Source organism: Ictalurus furcatus, chromosome 26 (genome assembly GCF_023375685.1).
Source record: "Ictalurus furcatus strain D&B chromosome 26, Billie_1.0, whole genome shotgun sequence".
Taxonomy (NCBI): Eukaryota; Metazoa; Chordata; class Actinopteri; order Siluriformes; family Ictaluridae; genus Ictalurus; species Ictalurus furcatus.
The window spans coordinates 11,510,456-11,531,365 of NC_071280.1; the positions used below are offsets into that span (position 1 = coordinate 11,510,456).

General features: G+C 37.1%; 1 protein-coding gene across 5 annotated transcripts in view; it reads right to left on the minus strand.

The window, feature by feature from the left end:
- Positions 1–20,910, minus strand: part of cfap58 (cilia and flagella associated protein 58) — a 139,031-nt gene that overhangs the window by 42,749 nt on the left and 75,372 nt on the right. For all 5 annotated transcript variants that reach the window (XR_008384745.1, XR_008384746.1, XM_053615051.1 and 2 more), the window contains exons 14-15: positions 3,071–3,182; positions 1,188–1,292 (exon numbers count right to left, since the gene is read on the minus strand). Coding sequence is in view for 3 of the 5 variants with exons in the window: in XM_053615051.1 (XP_053471026.1) it covers positions 1,188–1,292; positions 3,071–3,182 (217 nt within the window). In the remaining 2 variants the exon portion in view is untranslated. The remainder of the gene's footprint in view (positions 1–1,187; positions 1,293–3,070; positions 3,183–20,910) is intronic.

Consider the following 20,910-nt stretch of genomic DNA (forward strand, 5'->3'; position numbering starts at 1 on the left):
TTCCTCTCTGTTAAAATGGTGTTATTCTCTAAAGTGAAACCATGTAAGAACTGCAGATTCATTTTATACTCTTGCTTTATAATTGGATTACTTTTCCCACTCTTTTCTGAAGTGATTACAAAAGCCTGAGAACATTGGCATGTTGCCTTCACAGTTGTGTACTATAACAGTAGCTTTGTATATGTTTACCTTGCCAAAGTTTAGTTCCACTCCACATGTTCCCCTCTATTTCACAGTAAACAATAACAACTATAGCTATAGCTAGATCTGTATGCTTATTCACTGAATGAAGCTTTACATCTTTTGGATTTTCCTCAAAGAGCCTATCACAATGGTGCAGTGGGTAGTAATGCCTCATAGCTCCATAGCTGTCATAGCTCCAGTTCGACCCTGAGCTTAGTTTACTGTCTGTGTGGAGTTTTGCATGTTCTTCCTCCTCTGAAAGTAGATATATCAGGAGATATACTGTGTGTGTGTGTGTGTGCGTGTGCTCCTCATCTACCAGGACCTTGATCAGGATAAAGCACTTAATGAAGACAAATGGATGGATAAACAAGTCACCGAGTGTAACAGCCTTGATTTGGTGGCCATTTTGGAAAGATTGTTGACTCCATGATGAATTGGTGTTACATTCCATTATGCCAAATTTCACATACAAAATGATTGACTTCAGTTTTTATCTGATCATTGATGGCATATTCAAAGTTCACATTTATTAGGAATGAATCAAACATGGCAACTTTTCAATATTAATAGTGAGGAATAATAATCCGGTAATCATGAATGAGCATATGATCAAATCACTCTTACCTGGCATTAAGAATATACCTAGGCATATGAAAATGTTTCTTGAATATATTTTCATAAATATTGTTTATTTTGCTAGTTATTAGATGGTACTAATTAATTAATCTAACCCAATTTTTTTTTTTTTTTTTTTTTAGAAATGCACTGTGTATTTATAAACCCAAAAGAAATGGCAAAGCATTGCTAAGTAGTGAACAGAAACTGAGTATTAAATAAAATTGTTCTTCTTTCTAAAGCTTTGTTACTGAGAGATTCTCTTTGCAAGGCCTTCGCAAATCGATTCTCCGAATGACCCGACCCCACAAGTGCTTGATGAGTCATCAGCGGCCAATAGGATGTTATGGATTGCTGCAAGTAGAGAATGAAGGCAGGGTGTTTACCTGGAGCAGAAGCTCTTTCTCCACTACCTCCTTGCTTTTTTTTATCAGGTGTCGCTGAAGAGAGTGAATCTTCTGGATCAGCTCAAAGGTGCTCGGGTCATTCGCCTGCAGGGAAACCATTTAGCATGAGAGAGAAAGAGGGAGAGAAGAGAAAGGGAGAGAATTATAGAAAGGGAATCAGAAATGAGGCAATGAGATAGAATGAAAGAGACTAAACTCTGCCCTAAAATGTGGAGACTTTAAGCCCATTTTCTATAACCTCAGTTTCTCAAGGAACTGTGTTACAAACAACTGATATCTTTAACTATCAGGAGAGAACTAAGAATATGTATTTAGGCTAACGGCCACTAATGACAACCTACGCTAGGTATTTGTATGTCTCATCTCTATTTATGATCAACAATCTGATAAAATGATATGATGAATTGCACCATGATGCAGTATATGTAATTTAGTAATAAAGTGTTAGCTATAATGCATGCCTGGGCCACACCATTTATATTTATAATGGCTTAAATTTAATCCTTTGGGCGGATTTAATGGCTATCCTTTAGTCACCAATGCCCCTACAGTAAATAAAAAAACATATAAATAACTATATAAATTGTGGTAGAAGACAGGGACAGTGTGTATATACTGTAGCTCAAGCTAGCAGTATTACAATTTGACTATTAGTCAGATTAATGACCTTACATTTACATTTATGGCATTTGGCAGACACCCTTATCCAGAGCGACTTACATTTATCTGATTTATACAACTAAGCAGTTGAGGGTTAAGGGCTTTGCTCAAGGGCCCAGTATTGGCAGCTTTGGCAGTACTAGCTTAGTGGTTAACATAGTAACCACTAAGCTACTGCTGCTCCACTAAGCTTAACCAGCTACCATTGATCTTCTTAGTGCCATGCTTGTGACTTCTTCCATAAACGCCTATGAATTACATGCAAGTATTTAGCTATCAAGGTTGTAAACATGATATCTAAATTGAGTTTCAAAAGAGGAGGTGTAAATACTTTAACTATGTTTGCACTTAAGAACTGCTGCTGCAATCATAAAGACTCATCTCAGGACTCTTATTCATCGTTTAAGCATATTGATATTGATTATACACAGTACTGATTGTCTTTACAGTCTACAGTTGTAGAAAAGTAATGATTTATAATCATTTACAATCATGGGAGGACCAAATCTACACAGCAAAATCCAGTGTTGATTTAACACCCACAGTGTTGAATTTACACCCTACAGTGTTTATATAAGTCCATTGGACATAAATGAACATTCTGGGTGTTAATACAACACTAGGGATTTTACTGTGTACCCCCATATTAGGCATTTATCCTGTATTGTGAGCAAGGCAATCAAGGAGTAGGTAGTCACGCTCCCTTCACTGAGACTGTGAGGTACAGAAAAGGTTTGTATGTATCAAATCTCATGATAAGGGTTTGTGGATGAGCAGTGTCACATGGCCATAACATGTATTTAGGTTGTATCTGTGCTAGAAATTCAATAAACCTAAATCTTTCAAAAGTGTTGCGTCTCTGACAAGTCTTTTTAAATGTCATCTATATTTTATTGTTATTGTTTCATTTTGGTTTTAGAAAGAGATAATAGAAAACAGTTGACTAAAGTCTCTCCATACTGCAAAAATGGGAGGTCTTTTTCCACAGGATATATATCTTTAGGAACATGTTAGTTCAGACAGGATGTAGTGTAAAGAGAAGGTAAAATATGGTATAATCTCAGGCAAAAAAATTAGTGACATGATGGATTCAGGTGGGACTATAATCCCAGAGATACTCTAGTAATAATTCCATGGTCCCACCTCCCCATACAAAAGTAGTCCAATCTGAATAGGGCTTTATACCCACATACAATACGTACTTCCAGTCTTCTCCAACGATGAACATTAATGGGATTTTCAAGTTTTTCTTGCAAGCTTTGACATCTTGCTCGCTCCTTAAGCAGGTCCTTTTGCATGTGGAACACCTCCCTCCTATGGACAAAACACAACACTATAAGACACACCAGGGGCATTAGCTGGACTGTTAATCATCCGGAACTAAGCCCAGATTCGTCTCCATCAAAAAACTTTTGAAAACGTACTTCTAAATAGACTGTTTCCATGCATTGTTTTCTTGCGTTTTTCCAGCGTAGCTAGTAGCCTGGAGTATTTTTTTTTTTTTTTATAGACACTGAGGTAACTTAGCTATCAATGACATGATCAGAAAAAGTTGGGTTTATCATAAAACTTGCTTCAGGTGTCTTGCCACTGTTTGTAGGACTACCAGCCTGATAAAATATTAAACTTTTCTAACTAGGCTAGTTTGGTGTTGCTAGCCAAGAGGAGGAACAACTAAGCTATCACTGGGTTTATATGGGTTTATCTGCTACAGTGCCATGCAAAGTATGTTATCATTCCTGATGCTCTGCTCATATCATGTTCACATAAACTGGAACTTAAATAGACATTTACACCTTGTTATCCTGGCTCAGCATCAGAGGATGTTAGTTTTCAGTTTCAACCCCTTTACTGGTTAAAAATAAATAAATAAAAAATATCTGCATTTATCAATTTTTCCTCACACTGACTTTGTGAGCTAGCGTTTGACAGAATTGAGGCCTGGCAGCCAATAAGACATGAGTATTTCCATGTATTTTCCTGTAAACCCTGTCTGATTGGTTTTGCCTCTGTTCACTGAAGATATAAATTTACAGGCTGTCCTCTTTTACTGACATTCAGTTACATAGTGACAAACTTCTCCAAGTGGAGAATTATTCGGGGCTAAAGAAAAAGCCCCGAATGCCCAGGCCAGGTTACGCCCCGAGACACACAGCGACCCATCAAACAAAGCAATACACTATACCTGGTAACTGGGCCCTGATCAATCCATAAGAAAGAAAAATAAGAGATATAAAGATATATTATTTGCATGAATCAGGTAGCACTTTAAACCTCACAATCATCCAAGTGTGCTCTGTGCAGCACCTACACATGCATACACACAAACTGGTGGCACTTGATGTAAATGCAAGGTCGTTCAGCATGCGCCTTTAACCTGCTACAGTGGTAATTCACTCTGCAGATAAACAACCTGAAAGCTCGTCTGGCAACTTATTAGCATCAGTGGCTTTGTAATAGCTGCTAAAAAAGCATAGAACTACTTTTTATCATCAGGAAAATGCCTCTGAGGCCAAAAGGGAGAAATAAATTCCCTACTTGGTGAAAAGAAGTCTATTTAGCTTTGATAAGGAGATGGTGAGAGAATCTGTCACATTAAGGTTGAATAAAGAGAGAGAAGAAGCACATTTGCTAAATAAGCTTGACTGTAATACCATCTAAAAAAGAACATACACTATAAGTCCTAAATGATATTGCTCTGACACAGCCAATACATACACAAAAAATGTCCTTCATGCTGAGTTATTAAACCCATTCTGTCCTCTACCTCCCAACCTATTTAACGAAAACACATAAATACTCTACCTCCATTAGACATATAGCAAGTGTAAGAGACCCACATGCTAACCAATTAGGTTGGCAAAAATATGTGGGTTACTCCCCATTTAAACATTATGTACAGAGAAGTTTCCATCACAAGTTGAGGAGAGAATGATGATACTGCATAGCTCATTACCTAAACGCATCTCAGGTTGAATTCATGGGGATTTTTGATGTTAGCATGATAAATCGGTCAGTGGAGACATTTCCAATGGATAAAAAAATGCTATTAGCAGAGCCTTTAAACAGGCGTCATTTATTTAGAACAGTAAGTAAATGGAGGAGGATTTTTTTGGAGAACAATGCTGTGGAATTAACTTGCATATAAATTAGGTGTGTAAGACAGTGACACTATCTGTATCTGTGTAGTGCTCCAAATATCTATATCTGTATTTGAATTCTGAATTGAGCTACGTTCGCACATACAGCAACTCGCAGCGACAAAGCGACTGGAGACCATTCATTTTCAATGAGAGCTGGCGACTTCCAGTAAAATAAGTGACAATGACCATTGGCGACTAGATGTGGGCGTGTCCAGCTACATGAAAAGTTGAGAAAAGTTTACCTTTATGCAAATTTGGAGCGAATTTTTAGAGCGACTACCAATAGGAGCACAGACAATAGAGTTACGTGATCTGTGATCTACCATGCTGGCTGCGAGTCAAAATTGTTTTGTGGACTCAGACAGTCCAGCACATGTGCTTTCACCGCAAATACAGTAGATGGCAATAATGGCAAAGAGCACATATTGCTTCTCCTTCATCTTGTAGGATATGATGCATATATACAAACGCTTTCCCTCCAGAATGTTTCATTTTAGTGTCATGAAAACTGGTTTATTCTTAAAAGTGGAATAATAGTTGCGCCACCCACTGATACTATGGCAACCAGTGGTAGGAACGCCTACTGGTGACTTCATAGTACATTGACTCGCAATTTGCAGCAATAAAAGTGCTGCATGTGTGAACATAACTTGAAATCTGAAGTGGGCGTGACCTAAACTGTAAGAATTTTTTTCTCTTTAAATTTAAAAAAAAAAAAAAAGTTGTTTTCATTTATTTTATTTAGTTTGCAATTGTTTGATATCCATGAGAGCAGAGTATTTTTGTGATTTTTTTTAAAACAAAACATCAAAAGGTTAAACAATAAAGACAATTTTTCACAGACTTCTTTGCTCATATTTACCAAAGGTGCCAATATTAGTGGCACCTTAAATAAACGTTCCTTAACAAATAGCTTGAATTTTACCTATCACACATGAATTGGCTTAGAGCCTACAAAACTAGGTGTAAGTACAACTCTTGTGTATATTATAAAAAAAAAGCGTATGCCACACTCTTCTCCACAACAGGTTAGAAAAATGTGACTGGCTCACAAGAGGACTGGCTTTTTGTTTTGCTCTTGCTTTGTCAACTATGAAGATAATTTATGCATTTTAATTGCACTGTTGGCAAAGTGCTTATTTTTCAGAAATCAACACTGCTGTGTCAGAGACGAAAACCTACTAAATACATCACTGCCTCCTAACTGAAAAGAATTCATCCATCTTTCCTTGTCAGTGCCATTATTCCTTTTGATATTATAAATAAATCAGGGTAGATGAGGGCTAGGGAGTTTGGGAGTGTATTCCGTTCGTATTTCTGCTATTTCAGCTTTCATTTTCTATCCCCTCTTCGATCTGTCATTTCGTTTCTTTCGGTAAGTGTTCACCTTGAAATGCAGAGAAATAAAGAAGGAAAAAGCGCGACTAAGCAAGAAGTAGTTGGATTGATTCATTGAGAATGGCAGGGTTCATATGACTGCCTTAAACTTCAATCAACACCTTTACTAAGTGCAAAACATAATGTGCACGTACCTACTCTCTCTCTCTCTCTCTCTCTCTTACACACACACATACAAATACACATAATCAATAGAGCAGCATAGAAATTGAAGTGTGTGTGTGTGCGCATGTGTGTGTGTGTGTGTGTGTGTGTGTGTGTGTGTGTGTGTGTGTGTGTTTTCTTTTGCCCTGACCTCTTTCAACAGAAGCAGCAAGAAAAGCAGAAGGGGGAAAATATGTTTTAGCATATTGCAGAAACATCAATTAGAAACCAGAAGAACCATTCCATTACACCATTTAGCAGACTCCCTTGCCCAAAACAACTTACAATTAAGTGCATATAAAAGCAATTGAAATCAGAGCAATCACGTCTGAGCAAAATACTCGAAACCACATTTTCTGAACCCTCTCCTACTCAGCTTTCTTAATTGAAAGAACAACAAGCACTCGCTCTGAAGACATCAGAGTTAGAAAGATTTTAGAGAAAGCTCTGTGTGGGGGGGAAGTCATGCTGACCGGAGACAGTTATTGACAGTATAAGTTGCTTTTACAAAAGATTATTACAAAACACCTTTGGAAAGCTAGTCAACGGAAGTGAAGGATTTTCCATCTTCATTTTGATTTCCAATCTTCAGCTGTCCAGTTTTATGTGAGCCTGTGCCCACTGTAGCCTCAGATTACTGTTCCAATACGTTAGACTTGCTATGGATTACAACTATGATTTTGGAAAGGCCACAAAGGAAAAAGAAGCACCGATACTTACATATTACTGCCTGGGGCAGTGGCACTTGCAAGAACTATACCTATTCACTTTAAGCTCACTTGTCCCCCCATTTTGATTTCAAAGTCAGTCACAGATATTTGAACTTTATGCTTTATTAGTCGATAAGGGCACCCAGTGAAGCAATGGAGTAAAACCTTTGGTATTTTTGTTGTTTTTAATTTTTGTTTGCTGAAGCTGTGTTTTGAATAAACTGCAGTAGATTGATGGTCAATTGTCATATGCATCTTGACACCAATCAATAAACAATTAAATCCAAACACAAAACTTTATCCCCAGGTCTTGGTTATTGCACATTCTTAGCAAACAGATTTTAGCATTGAGATCTGGCCTTGCGAAACGTGATGTATAAGTAATTATTATGCTGTCGAAATTAAGGTATATTAAGGTAATATAGGATTAAGGTATATAATATGAATACAAATATTCACAGATGAAGGATGTGATTCACTCTCAAAATATATGATGATTTTTATTACCTGTGAAGCGGTAATATAAGGTAATATAAGAAACCTCAAAAAATGCTGAATGATAAGAGAACATTAGTATAGTAGAAGAATTGCAAAGCCACTGAGGAAATGAGGTGGAGCCTCCTTTTCCAGGAAATTTGAACCATTTTGTAGATAAGAAGCAAAGCAATTAAGTACAGTATTCAAGATAGAAAAATAGACTGCAAAAGATGGAGCTGATAGCAATATCTGATTACAAATTGTATTAAATAAAGGCAGATATATGTAACATTGGGTGTAAAAGAGCCAGACTGTTGATATTGAGAAATGTTATAGACCAAAGATGCCTTCAAAAATAATGAAATTAAGTGTTTCTCCATTTAAAAAACTATAAAGAACAGTAAACAGTAATAAATGAAAGAAAGGCAATATTTGGTGTGACGACCCTTTGATTTAAAAAAAAGAAAAAGTAGTCTCAGGCAGAATTAGTGCAGTTTTATAAGGAAGTTCGCTGGTACGTTTTACTGAGCATCTTGCAGAATCAATCATAGTTCTTATGGAGAATTTGACTTTCGCACTTGCTTCTTATTTTTACAGCATAAGCCAGCAGCCAACATTATGTTTTTTGTCTGAAAAGTGTCTCTTGCCACTTAATATGCTGCTTTCTTTACCAACATTTAATTTTGTGCTAGAAAATTAATGTTTGGAATTCTAAAATGTTTTTGTACTGACTCGTTAATGTAAAAGTCATAAAATAAAAATCTATAACAATGTTTGTACCAAAATATATATATATAAGGTGCCTAAGACTTTTGCACAGTACTATCCAGCAGACTACTGTTTAAAATATTCTGTTTGGACACCTGATTAAGTAACTCAATTCAATTTTATTTGTATAGTGCTTTTAACGATATACCAAGCAACAGTCGCAAAACCAGATTTTAAAGGGAACCCATCCACTTATGGAGGTCACCCCACAGTGGGATTATAAATAATTACAGCATACAATTGTTGAAGAGTAAAGGATAACACATTCATGTAAGGTTCAGACTTGAGACAGTTCTTAGAAGGAATTGAAAGAAATCTTTCAAATTTACAATATCCAGGTGAAATTTTCTACTGAAACAAGGCTAACAGTCATCAACCAAAAGTGAGAGATTATGCAGCTTGAATGATTTTATTAATCATGCTTTATTGAAAAACTCAAAAGGATGGGGTGCAATTTTAAAATATTTATTTATATAATAAGTGTATTAACAGGTTTGTATTGTGCTGTATTAGCACGTGAGAAGCTGTAGTGTTCATAAATCCCACACAGCTCACAAGAAACAACAATGATCCCTTTTTTAAGCCATATTTACTTATCCATATTTAAGCAGCATGGATTTGAATTATAAAAGTGGTTTGAGTTTTCCCTTAATGGAACTGATTTGTTGGTCTATTTTCATTTTCATTTCCTACATGACCAACAATATTGTTCAACTACTAGCTAAAGGTAGTGCCAGTGGGAACTAGCTAAAGATATCTAAAGATACTAAATAGTATCAGGGATGAGAATTAGAATGTCCCAAATCGTAGTATGTTGAAATTAGTATTCCACAGGTACCCGGATGGTCTACTATCTCTGGTAGATTTTGAAGTGTGGATCTGTGGACACTTTTTCAGCATATATTTCTGACAACTCTTTGCAATGGGAGTGAGGAGGAGCTTTGTGACTGTTTGCTTTGCCGAAGTCAAGGATGCATTTTAGAGAGGTGTAAATGAAATGTGGAAAAATAAATCAAGGGAATGATACATTAAATTATACAGTATAAATTATACAAGGAATAATTAAAAAAGAAAAGCTGAAATGTAACAAGGAGTGTGTTTATGGTGACAACGTTCTCTTCTGCGCAACAACGCTCTCTTCTGTTACACAACGTGTTAATATGTCCCAGTACTTGCATACTCTTTTAATACACACTCAAAAGTATGTACTTTTCAATATAAAAAGAGCACGTACTTTTACTACATAGTATATGTATGCCAACTGGAACACAGGGATAGTGATCCAGCAGCACTGTAGTCCTTTAGTCTGTCCAGCTCTCTTGATATTCTGCTCAAATGGAAAAGATTACAAAGCTAACATGTTATGCCAACACCATCGATGCCATTGTACTCATCTTGTAGATCACTAACCAACTGAGACAAGTCTCCACAGTAACTCAGTGCAGCTGTGTCATATTGGTGCATTGCATTCTGGAACTTTAAGTACAACGTTTGCTGTCTCCACTACTTCTGCCTTGAATGTCTCATGAATAGGACAATGAATGTTGGTGGAAAATGGTGAAAAAAGAAGCTTGTGCTCTTGTTTTAGAGCTAACAACAAAATCTGACTGGTTTTCTCCTATTAAACTATATTGTAACTGTGCTAGCAATGTACCCTTTTGATGGCATATCAGAACAACCACTGACTTCTCACTGGAATAACAAAAATACAGCACCAACTGACAAATTAGGACCTGAATCACTAAAACCTTCACAAATATTCCAATATGGACATTTTTAATGTGTTTCATGGTGGAGTTTTCCTTTAATTAAAGACCTCCCAGAGCAGACCACCAGGTTTAACCAAGTTTATCTAATGCATATTCATTGCTAAAGCTGATATGAGTAAAATCGAGCGATTGCTGGGGATCCATCTGGCTGCCTGCAGAATGTGAGGCAGTCGCAGAGTAAGTAGCTTGGCACCTAATGAGCCAGGAACTGGGAGTAACATATGGTGTATTTTTAATGGTTCACCTAACCCAACTAGTAGTGGAAGAGAAACTGGGAAATGGATAGAGAGATGAGGAGACCTGGTAATTAAAATGGGAAAGTGATGAAAAAATAAGATTGGTATACATATACAGTCATGGGGAAAAAAGAAAGTACACCCTCATTCAATTCTGTGTTTTTATTTATCAGGGTATAAATAACAATTGTGTGGTCCTCACCAATTTCTATAAACAAACAAATAACCTCAGGTGATTTCAATATGTAGTATTTTTTTCCCACGACCCTTGTCCTTCCTTGAACCACTTTTGGTAGGTACTAATGTGTGTACAGACATCCGGAAAGTATTCACAGCGCTTCACTTTTTCCACATTTTGTTATGTTACAGCCTTATTCCAAAATGGATTAAATTAATTATTTTCCTAAAAATTCTACAAACAATACCCCATAATGACAACATGAAAGACGTTTGTTTGAAATCTTTGCATATTTATTAAAAATATAAAAAATAAAAAAGCACATGTACATAAGTATTCACAGCCTTTGCTCAATACTTTGTTGAAGCACCTTTGGCACCAATTACAGCCTCAAGTCTTTTTGAGAATGATGCTACAAGCTTGGCACACCTATTTTTGGGCAGTTTCTCCCATTCTTCTTTGCAGAATCTCTCAAGCTCCATCAGGTTGGATGGGGAGCGTCAGTGCACAGCCATTTTCAGATCTCTCCAGAGATGTTCAATCGGGTTCAAGTCTGGGCTCTGACTGGGCCACTCATGGACATTCACAGAGTTGTCCTGTAGCCACTCCTTTGTTATCTTGGCTGTGTGCTTAGGATCATTGTCCTGTTGGAAAATGAACCTTCGCCCCAGTCTGAGGTCCAGAGCACTCTGGAGCAAGTTTTCATCAAGGATGTCTCTGTACATTGCTGCATTCATCTTTCCCTCGATCCTGACTAGTCTCCCAGTTCCTGCAGCTGAAAAACATCCCCACAGCATGATGCTCCCACCACCATTCTTCACTGTAGGGATGGTATTGGCCAGGTGATGACTGGTGCCTGGTTTCCTCCAGACATGACGCTTGCCATTCAGGCCAAAGAGTTCAATCTTTGTTTCATCATGGTCTGAGAGGCCTTCAGGTGCCTTTTGGCAAACTCCAGGTGTGCCGTCATGTGCCTTTTACTGAGGAGTGGCTTCCGTCTGGCCACTCTATCATACAGGCCTGATTGGTGGAGTGCTGCAGAGATGGTTGTTCTTCTGGAAGGTTCTCCTCTCTCCACAGAGACACATTGGAGCTCTGTCAGAGTGACCATCGGGTTTTTGGTAACCTCCCTGACTAAGGCCCTTCTCCCCCGATCGCTCAGTTTGCCCGGGCGGCCAGCTCTAGGAACAGTCCTGCTGGTTCCAAACTTCTTCCATTTACGGATGATGGAGGCCACTGTGCTCATGGGGACCTTCAATGCTGCAGAAATGTTTCTGTACCCTTCCCCAGATCTGTGCCGTGATACAATCCTGTCTCAGAGGTCTACAGACAATTCCTTGGACTTCATGGCTGAAATGCATTGTTAACTGTGGGACCTTATATAGACAGGTGTGTGCTTTTCCAAATCATGTCCAATCAACTAAATTTTCCACAGGTGGACTCCAATCAAGTTGTAGAAACATCTCAAGGATGATCAGTGGAAACAGGATGCACCTGAGCTCAATTTTGAGTGTCATGGCAAAGGCTGTGAATACTTTATGTACGTGTGCTTTTTTTGTTTTTTTATTTTTAATAAATTTGCAAAGCTTTCAAACAAACTTCCTTCATGTTGTCATTATGGGATATTGTTAGTAGAATTTTGAGGAAAATAATAAATTTAATCCATTTTGGAATAAGGCTGTAACATAACAAAATGTGGAAAAAGTGAAGCGCTGTGAATACTTTCCGATGCACTGTATGTATCTATGTATCTATGTATGTATATGTGTGTGTATGTATGTGTGTATATATATATATATATATATATATATATATATATATATATATATATATTGTGGCGATGGGCCGGCAGCTGGAGCACAAGACACAAAAATCGCTCCTCCCGCGACTGCCGCGGTGGTGCTGAAGAGACAGCTCCGTTTCAGCACCACCAATGTTTTGGACGGCCGGAGAAGACGTGGCAGCAGGGTGGGGCCACCGACACACACAAGGCTGGTGAATGGTGCATGGCACAGAAGAATTCCACCATCCAGCAGGGAGAGTATAAAAGGGTGATATTCCACTCGCAATGGGAGAGAAGTCTCTCAGTGCATGTGTGCAAGTCTCTGTTGTGTGTTTTCAGACGATTTTAGATAAGTGCATGTCTGCTAATCGCTGTTGTGTGTTTTTTCAGATGATTCTGACACGAGCGAAGACTCCGCCCCCTGGCTGCAACTGCACCATTGCCTGACGGCAGAACGGGGTCCCCGCCACTCGGGAATCCCCCAGCACGATCCCGGCAACCCCACAGACGACTGAGACCCTCACCGCACGATTGCACTTCAACGCACACACACACACACACACACACACACACACACACACACACACACACACGTGCACCCACACCTCCTTCACATACTGCCCTGAATAACGATTTCTCCATGGGAGACACTAAAACGGCCTCCTGTGTGTCTGTGCTCCGCCCACCGTTGACTAAATTCCCTACTATATATATATATATATCTCAGAGAGGGAAACTCGAGTCTGCGACTTGGACTTGCGCATAAGTTGCAAAAAAAATGACTCAAGACTTGACTTGGACTTGTGAACAACTGACTCAAGACTTGACTTGGACTTGAAGACAGAGACCCATGAAAAACACAAGTCATTTTGGTTTGGCATTCCTGTTTACATTCTCTCTTTACTACATGACAGCATCAATCACCACATTTTTCTATTCATTCTTCATTCATTCATTCCCTATCAGTATTTGCTGCAGCAGCAGATATCACAACAATTCATCTCTAAACACACCTAGCCAACATTATTATATACAGTACATGCGTGACGCATCTGAAGGAGTGTGTTCATCACCCATCGGAAAAGTGCTGTTATATAAATGAACAACAAACAATAACAATATAGGCAAGTCTTACCTTGTGATAATCTTTGTGTCATTTAATTTGAAAAGCTATCAATGAATCCAAAGGGAAACTGAGGTGTTACATTCTGTAGAAATATTCCGTTTTAATATTTCAAAATTGATTTAGTCTCATACACTGTTAATAACAAGCTGAAAGAACTGTTGCTAAAAATAAAAGAAAGACTTGAGTGTCACGTCGCGAGACGTAAGGGAGATTAGGACGGATGCAAGTGCAGTTAAGAGTTTTATTAAAGGAGACAAAGGCAGATAAATCCAAATCGTAATCCAAAACGTAGTCAAGACAGGCAAAGGGTCAGGCAATTGGCAAACAGGCATAAACGGGGCAAAACAGGAATCAACAGAAAACAGGGTCAAGACACAAAACAAGAAACATGAACTATGACTATGAACTGGGAGTGAAAAAATCAGCATGGACTAAATGAACTAATCTACCATGAAACTAACTATATAACTATTTCTAACAAGGAACATAACTTAACTAATCTAATGTATGTTATCTAATACTCCGCGCCGTGTACTGGGAATACTCCGCGCCGTGTACTGGGAAGCGCGCGGTATATAAGCAAACATAATCAACGTTAAGTGCTGACGGCTGACACCAATCTAGACACATGCTCGAACAACAGCCAATGACAGAACAGGGAGGAGACAGAACAGAAACATAACAAATGCACATGTCCATGGTAAACAATGTCACGGTTGCCAACATTCGAAGAGCGGGTACTCGAGCACCTTGCTCGTGCATGCATGCGCTCCATGCTCTCCAGCACGCTGCCTAAAGGGGAAACCGTGACATCGAGACTTGACTTGGACCTCAGGTACTTGTGAACATGTCTGATGTGTGTGTGGATGTGGATATATATATATATATATATATATATATATATATATATATATATATATATATATATATATATATATATATATATATATACACACACACACATATATATATATGTGTGTGTGTGTGTGTGTATATATATATATATATATATTTATATATATGCATACATGCATACATCTGCCACATTTTTGCTATTTGGATTTCAAGGAGCATGCAATTATGCAAGCATAAAGATAAAAGAGAAGTGATCGGCAGGGGGTGGACATGGAGGAAACACACAGCATGTCATTGTAAGGCTGGCAGAAAAGCACTAGGGTAAGACTGGCAGGATAATGCTTGTTATTCACAGACATTTATTTATTTATTTATTAATTAAGAGCACATACAGTATAAGAACGCACTGAACGACATTCATTCAACCAGCTTTTTCACACCCAGTGAGCCAATTTTTCGACGCTACCAGCTTCTCATTAAAGATAGAGATGCATTTAAAATCACTCCTACACATGTGTATAAGGACATGCACATCACGCACATGGATGAACATGAAATCGTGAGGACATGTAGCTAATGGTTTATACAGCATGCTCTTAAATATATCCTTCTGATTTTAATCAGCAAAGTGAATGCAGTGGGCCAGTAGAATAAAGGTGATGAAATGACATATCACACATGATGAGATGTGGAGTACCATAACACAAAGTATCAGAAAACTTCTGGAAAAGAGAAGCTAAAGAAGTTACAGGAAATCCCAAGGCACAAGGAAATTACCTGGGTTAAATTCACAATTAATAACTTCTATTATATTTTTGCTTCTTAAAATATTATACAAACACAGCAGCTATTATTTTCTTTCTTTTTCTTCTTTGCATTCTTTATGGGACATAGCCACAAGACTGCAAAAATACAGTAGGTTTTATAAATCTCTCATTCTGTACAATGTCCTGCATTTTTTTTTTTTTACTACCTAACCAAGTCACAGCTCCGGGGATAAGTGAAGTGAAGACAACCAATATTGAAGGTAGAATGTAAACTGAAGGGAAGTGCTTAATTGTGCTGAATTCAAACACATGCTTAACTCTGTTGCTCACACAAAGATCATGTGGTAAGAGGGAAGGCCATTTTGAAATCTACCGAAAAGGGATATTCACACATGAGCTGAAGTTATAATGGAGAATACATGAAATATTAGGTGTATCTGCCGATAATTTGAAATGATGCAGCAACAATCTGTGGGTAGTTAGATTTAAAATGTGTTTTGGACTAAATATTTTTACATAATTGGATTGTTTGGACCTTTGTCAGTGTAATAAGTCTGTTTTTGTTTGGATGTTATGGATCAGTGGACTACTATGAAGCTTCATAGGAAAGTTGCTGCTCTTTCGCAAGTGCTTTTTTTTTTTTTTTTTTTTTTTTGGTGGTCTGAGAGAGACGTTTGTTTGTCGAATTGTCGTTTGTTTGTCAAATCACAAGAATCTTAGCTTTCCAAAGCTATATCAGATGAATACCTACGTACACAGAGAAGCTGTGTACATAACATAGGTTTGCAGCGGACCATCAAAATTTTACCAGGTTAAATCTTGTATGAGCTAGACTGAAATAAATAGACAACATTTGTTTTATTACTTTAAATGAAAAACTTGTGTGACAATGAGTTTTGCTTTTTACTTTGATTGCCCTTTGTTGCTCTGTATATCTGATCAATCAACACTGTTACCCTGATTTTCTGGTTACAAATTTGGGATTTAGATTCTCAATAAAAGGCTCAGGCTTACGTCCAATTGCTTCATATTCATGACATCAGAACAGTAGCTAAACATAAAAAACTTGCTATCTAATCGTGCCGTTGAATAGGTAATAGGTATAGCTAGTTGGTTTCTTTGTTAGTTATTACCATTCTATAAAATTAATTCTCAAATTAAAGACAGTATTTAATAAGTCAATGTTACAACATTCACTGCATAACCATAAATGTAAGCTAGTTCTACTTTCTTTTAAACCAGTATTCATGCTACAGAGTCCTTCAAGTCTTGCTGTGATGGCCTTGCATTCTTTTTTTATGATTAATGCTTTATTAGGCATTTTCAAGGCATACTATGGTATGTATACAGACTCAATGTTTACATTAGCAAACAAGTTCATGTCACATATCAAGTGATCTCTGCATGTTATGACAGATACTGTTGTCACTTTTGGCCATTCACTGTCCAACATTTTTTTTTTCTTTAGTTCTGATGAGAAACTGTAGTTAAACATAAATTAAATACTGCTCTACTCAGTGTGGGTTTGTACTAGCTTCCTTGGCAGATTAGCAAAGCAGGTTAACTGTATACTCACTAGAAGCACCAAGAATCTCTGCTACTTTCTTCCTAGCTTTATTTATCTTATCATTTCTCTATACATATTTCATGTGAGGTTGTACTGTATGTGACAGGATAAGATGAAATCATAAGCATAAGCATAAGCATATGTTTTTCTTCCATTTTTGTGCATTAAACAGTAAATGAGAACTAATTGCCGGTAGGAAACCAGTTCTTTGGATTTCTTGCTTTTTTGTGTTGTATCTAATTTGCACAGAATTAAGAAAATCTAAATACAAATGTAGCTTGTCATGCTGCCACTTGCTAGTGTCACTGAAACCGTGGCTCAAGTTCATGCACATAGGTTGAAAAGGGTAGGTCACCTGTCACTTTGCCACTTGCTAGTGTGAACGTAGTGTGAAGGTTCAGGCCTCCAGTGGTAAATTATTAGTTTATCCAGTCTGTTTGGGAATAAGTTTTTTTTTTTTTCCCACTTGTTTGTTTTGGGTTTTTTTGTTGTTGTTTTGTTTTTTTTGTTTATTTGCTAGTGGATGGATCTCCAGTAATGTTCTGTTATATACTGGAGCAATGGGAGCCCAGTAATGGATTCAGTACAGTCATGATTGATCACTGGACAGCTTTATAATACCAGTGATTCCTCTTACTGGAATTTCCAGGAGTTGGGGCTCTTTCAGTTTAAACCTATTGCATTTAAGTTGCCTTGCATTATTAAATCTGTCTATGAATCTGTCTAGTACTTCATTTAGTGTAGGAGTAGTCAGCTTGTGAACTGTAGTTCAGATGCGGACCTAGCAAAGTATTTGAGCAGAACAGAGATTTTATACAAAAAAAAAAACAAACCAACTCTATTTACCTTCTTTGGTCTGATTAGTAAAGTGAGGACATGTCTTGTTAATAAAACTTGACCATGAACACATAATGTTTAAAGATGAATGGGTAGAGAAGTATGCATTTATTCTTCACTCCAAATTTAAAACAGTTGTCTCAGCTGTTCAGAGACCATGACACTAGTTAAAAGCGATAGCTGCTTCAAACTGATGTGTTTTATTTATAGTCATGAACTAATCACTAATGATTTAGCATTAAATGTAACTGTTGTTATCTTTCAGTCATGCTAGTTTACTTATTAGAGCCTTTGTAAGCAAGGAATCTAATGTAGCTGGACCTTTAGAATGTTTAGCTGAATATGCCTGATTTAGTGTGTTAGAAAATCAAAAAAAATAAATAAATAAAAAAATAAAAACCTCCCACTTCGCTGTTCCATAAATACCAACTGAGACTCTAAAAAAACCATGACACTGCAACGTTAGGTTAAAAAAAAGTCTGCACTGAGCTGTAAACACAAACACTAAACTGCTTTTCAGTCTATTGGGCAAGCTGGCCAAACCTAAAATTACTTGAACCTGGCAACCCATGCAGAACAGCAAAGCACTGGCAGTATGAAACATCTAAAAGGCTCATTGTGTTCCTAAAATCTCTAGGGCACTGGTCTTAGATCAGATTCCTCCCTATTTCTTGGAGCATCAGAAAACCCAACCAGGTCAGCAGTTATTTTACAAGCAATGCCGCAGTAGGGAAGGCACACCATGCTGGGAGTAGAAGCACAAAAAAGCTTACTCCAATGATTTATCATCTAGCTCTGTCAGGTTTAAAAGATCCCAGAGCAAGCAAACGTGTTCAGGATCTCGCCATCAATAAATGCTTTTGTGCGTGCTTCATTCTGTAACATTCATTGACCCTCCTGTGGTATATTCAAAATAACACCTTGCTCACACACACCTTAGCTGTTATACATCTGGACCTATGCTAATTGGCTGAACATGAGATCAGAAACACATTTTAAGTGGTTTTGTGCAGAATACAACAGATGCAAGATCATGCAGAGCTCAGGAAGAAGCAAAGTATCATTAAAACATGCTGAATAAAACTTTAAGACTGTATTCCGAAAGCAGATGGAGAAGGAATCTGCATTAAGAATCTCAGCATAAGAGTTAGCTAATCTTGATTCAGCTATTTATATGCATATAATAGTAGTCAAACAATGAGAAAGGCAAAACCACCAGTCAACCCCTGAGGATTATTAAACCTTGCAGAATGCAGCTTTAAATTTGAACTCTCTATGCACAGGAAACAAATCTGGACCCGCATGCATTAAGAGCAAGAGTGCTGATTCAGAGCTGGCTGGTTGTTGTTCATATAATGGCAAACAGTGTAATAAAGATGAAAAACTGTTCCCAGGTCAGCACTGTGGATGTAAAACCTTGGTCACACACTTGCACATTTGCAAGTATTTACACAACAGATGTGAAAATTAAGGTGAGGAATGGGTGTGGGGTTAACGTTTGCATTTTCCTAAACGTCATACTCATAAGGTTGAACAGAATACAACCACATTTGATATTTTGTTAGAGTTTATATTAACTTTTTATGAGATCTGGTTTTGTAGTACATAGAACATTGGACATTTTATGACTGCACTCAAAGAGGTTATAGAGATATCCTGTCAAGTCATCTTATTTTAGCTAGATAGCAGTGAAGACTTAAAAATCCCCTAAGAAATCCTCTTAGCTAGCTGACTAGCATTAGCAGTAAAAGTGCAAAACATTTAATGAAAACATCCTCTCAGATTTCCTCAATTATGATAGCTAACTGACTAATGTTAGTAGTGAGGATTGAGAACATTTATGAACATTTATGAATATGACTTTAAAAGAAATTTCAGAAATCCTGTTAGCTGACTTAGCAGTGAGATTATTAATTTGACTTTAGATTATTAATTTGATATCCTGTGAATTATCTCATGCTAGTTTACTAGCAGTGAAGAACATTTTTTTAACTTCTGTTAACACAACTTAACAAGATTGCTGAGGATATTTTTGTTAGCTATGCTAGTGTTAGTAGCGAAGATTGTGAATTTTTAAAAGAAAAAATATTTTCAGGCATAGTTTTCTGAGATATCCTTAAATTGAGATAGCTTGGTAATGTTTGGCATTGAATGTTTATGAATATGACTAAAAATCCTGTCAGTTATCTTCTATTAGATAGCTAGAAGTGAAGATTAAGAAAATATATGAACTTTTCTGAATACAATTCAAAAATCCCCTATTAAATCTTATGTTAACTATACTACTGTTAGCACTATTAGCAAAATGATGAACCATTAGGAATATGGTGAAAAGTATAGGAATATGAACAAAATCCCACAAAAATCTTGTAGTATTATCGTTTCACTCAATAAAAACTAGTTTTGTGGGTAATAATTTAGCAGTAATATTTTTTTTTAAGTTATGAAACATCCTGTTGGAATGCCTGTTAGCTAGCTAATTAGCATTAGCAGTAAAGATTGGGAAAAAAAATATTAATTTGACTTAAATCTCCTTTCAGATATCTTTTCAACTGTCTTATGTTCGCTAGCTGTCTAGTGTTCGCATTGAGTATTAAGTAGCTTATCCTTTTGGCAGGGGGTGGGAGGGGGAAGTATACTTAAGTAGTGCTAAACTACTATTGGAACTACACGTTATATATACTAAGTATACTACTCATATGTTATTTTGGCCACCATTATGATATAATGGTGAAAAGTATATATAAAAGTATATTATTCCATGTCACCAAAGTGAACCCCAGAATACATTAAAAATAGATTTCAATCAATTTTGAAACGCTATCCATGCTCTTCAATTATACAATTACTATATCAAGTTAAATACACTCACTACATTACTACTATATTTACTAATATATTCAATCATATATGTATAACCTTTCATGTGATCTTCATTACCCTTTTGGTATATTAAACTGTGTTCCTGTATGTATTACAGTATACAGTAAATAAATGGTTAGTAAATCTATTCCTATACATCTGGTACAGGGGTGTCCAAAGTCTGGCCTCAGGGCCAAATGCGGCCCATAGACAAATGTTAACTGGCCCACAGCTTCTCTCTCAGTATTTATGATGGCTCTCCAGCCAACATGTTGCAATTTTACCTTTCACCTGACAGTGGCAGCAGACTGTGTTACCAGTTTTTTTTTCCTCTGACAACAGCAGCAAATTCGTTTACTGAAGGAAATTTAGTCATGGCTACAGACAAGAAAATGCAGTTAACAGTGACAAAGGTGAACTGG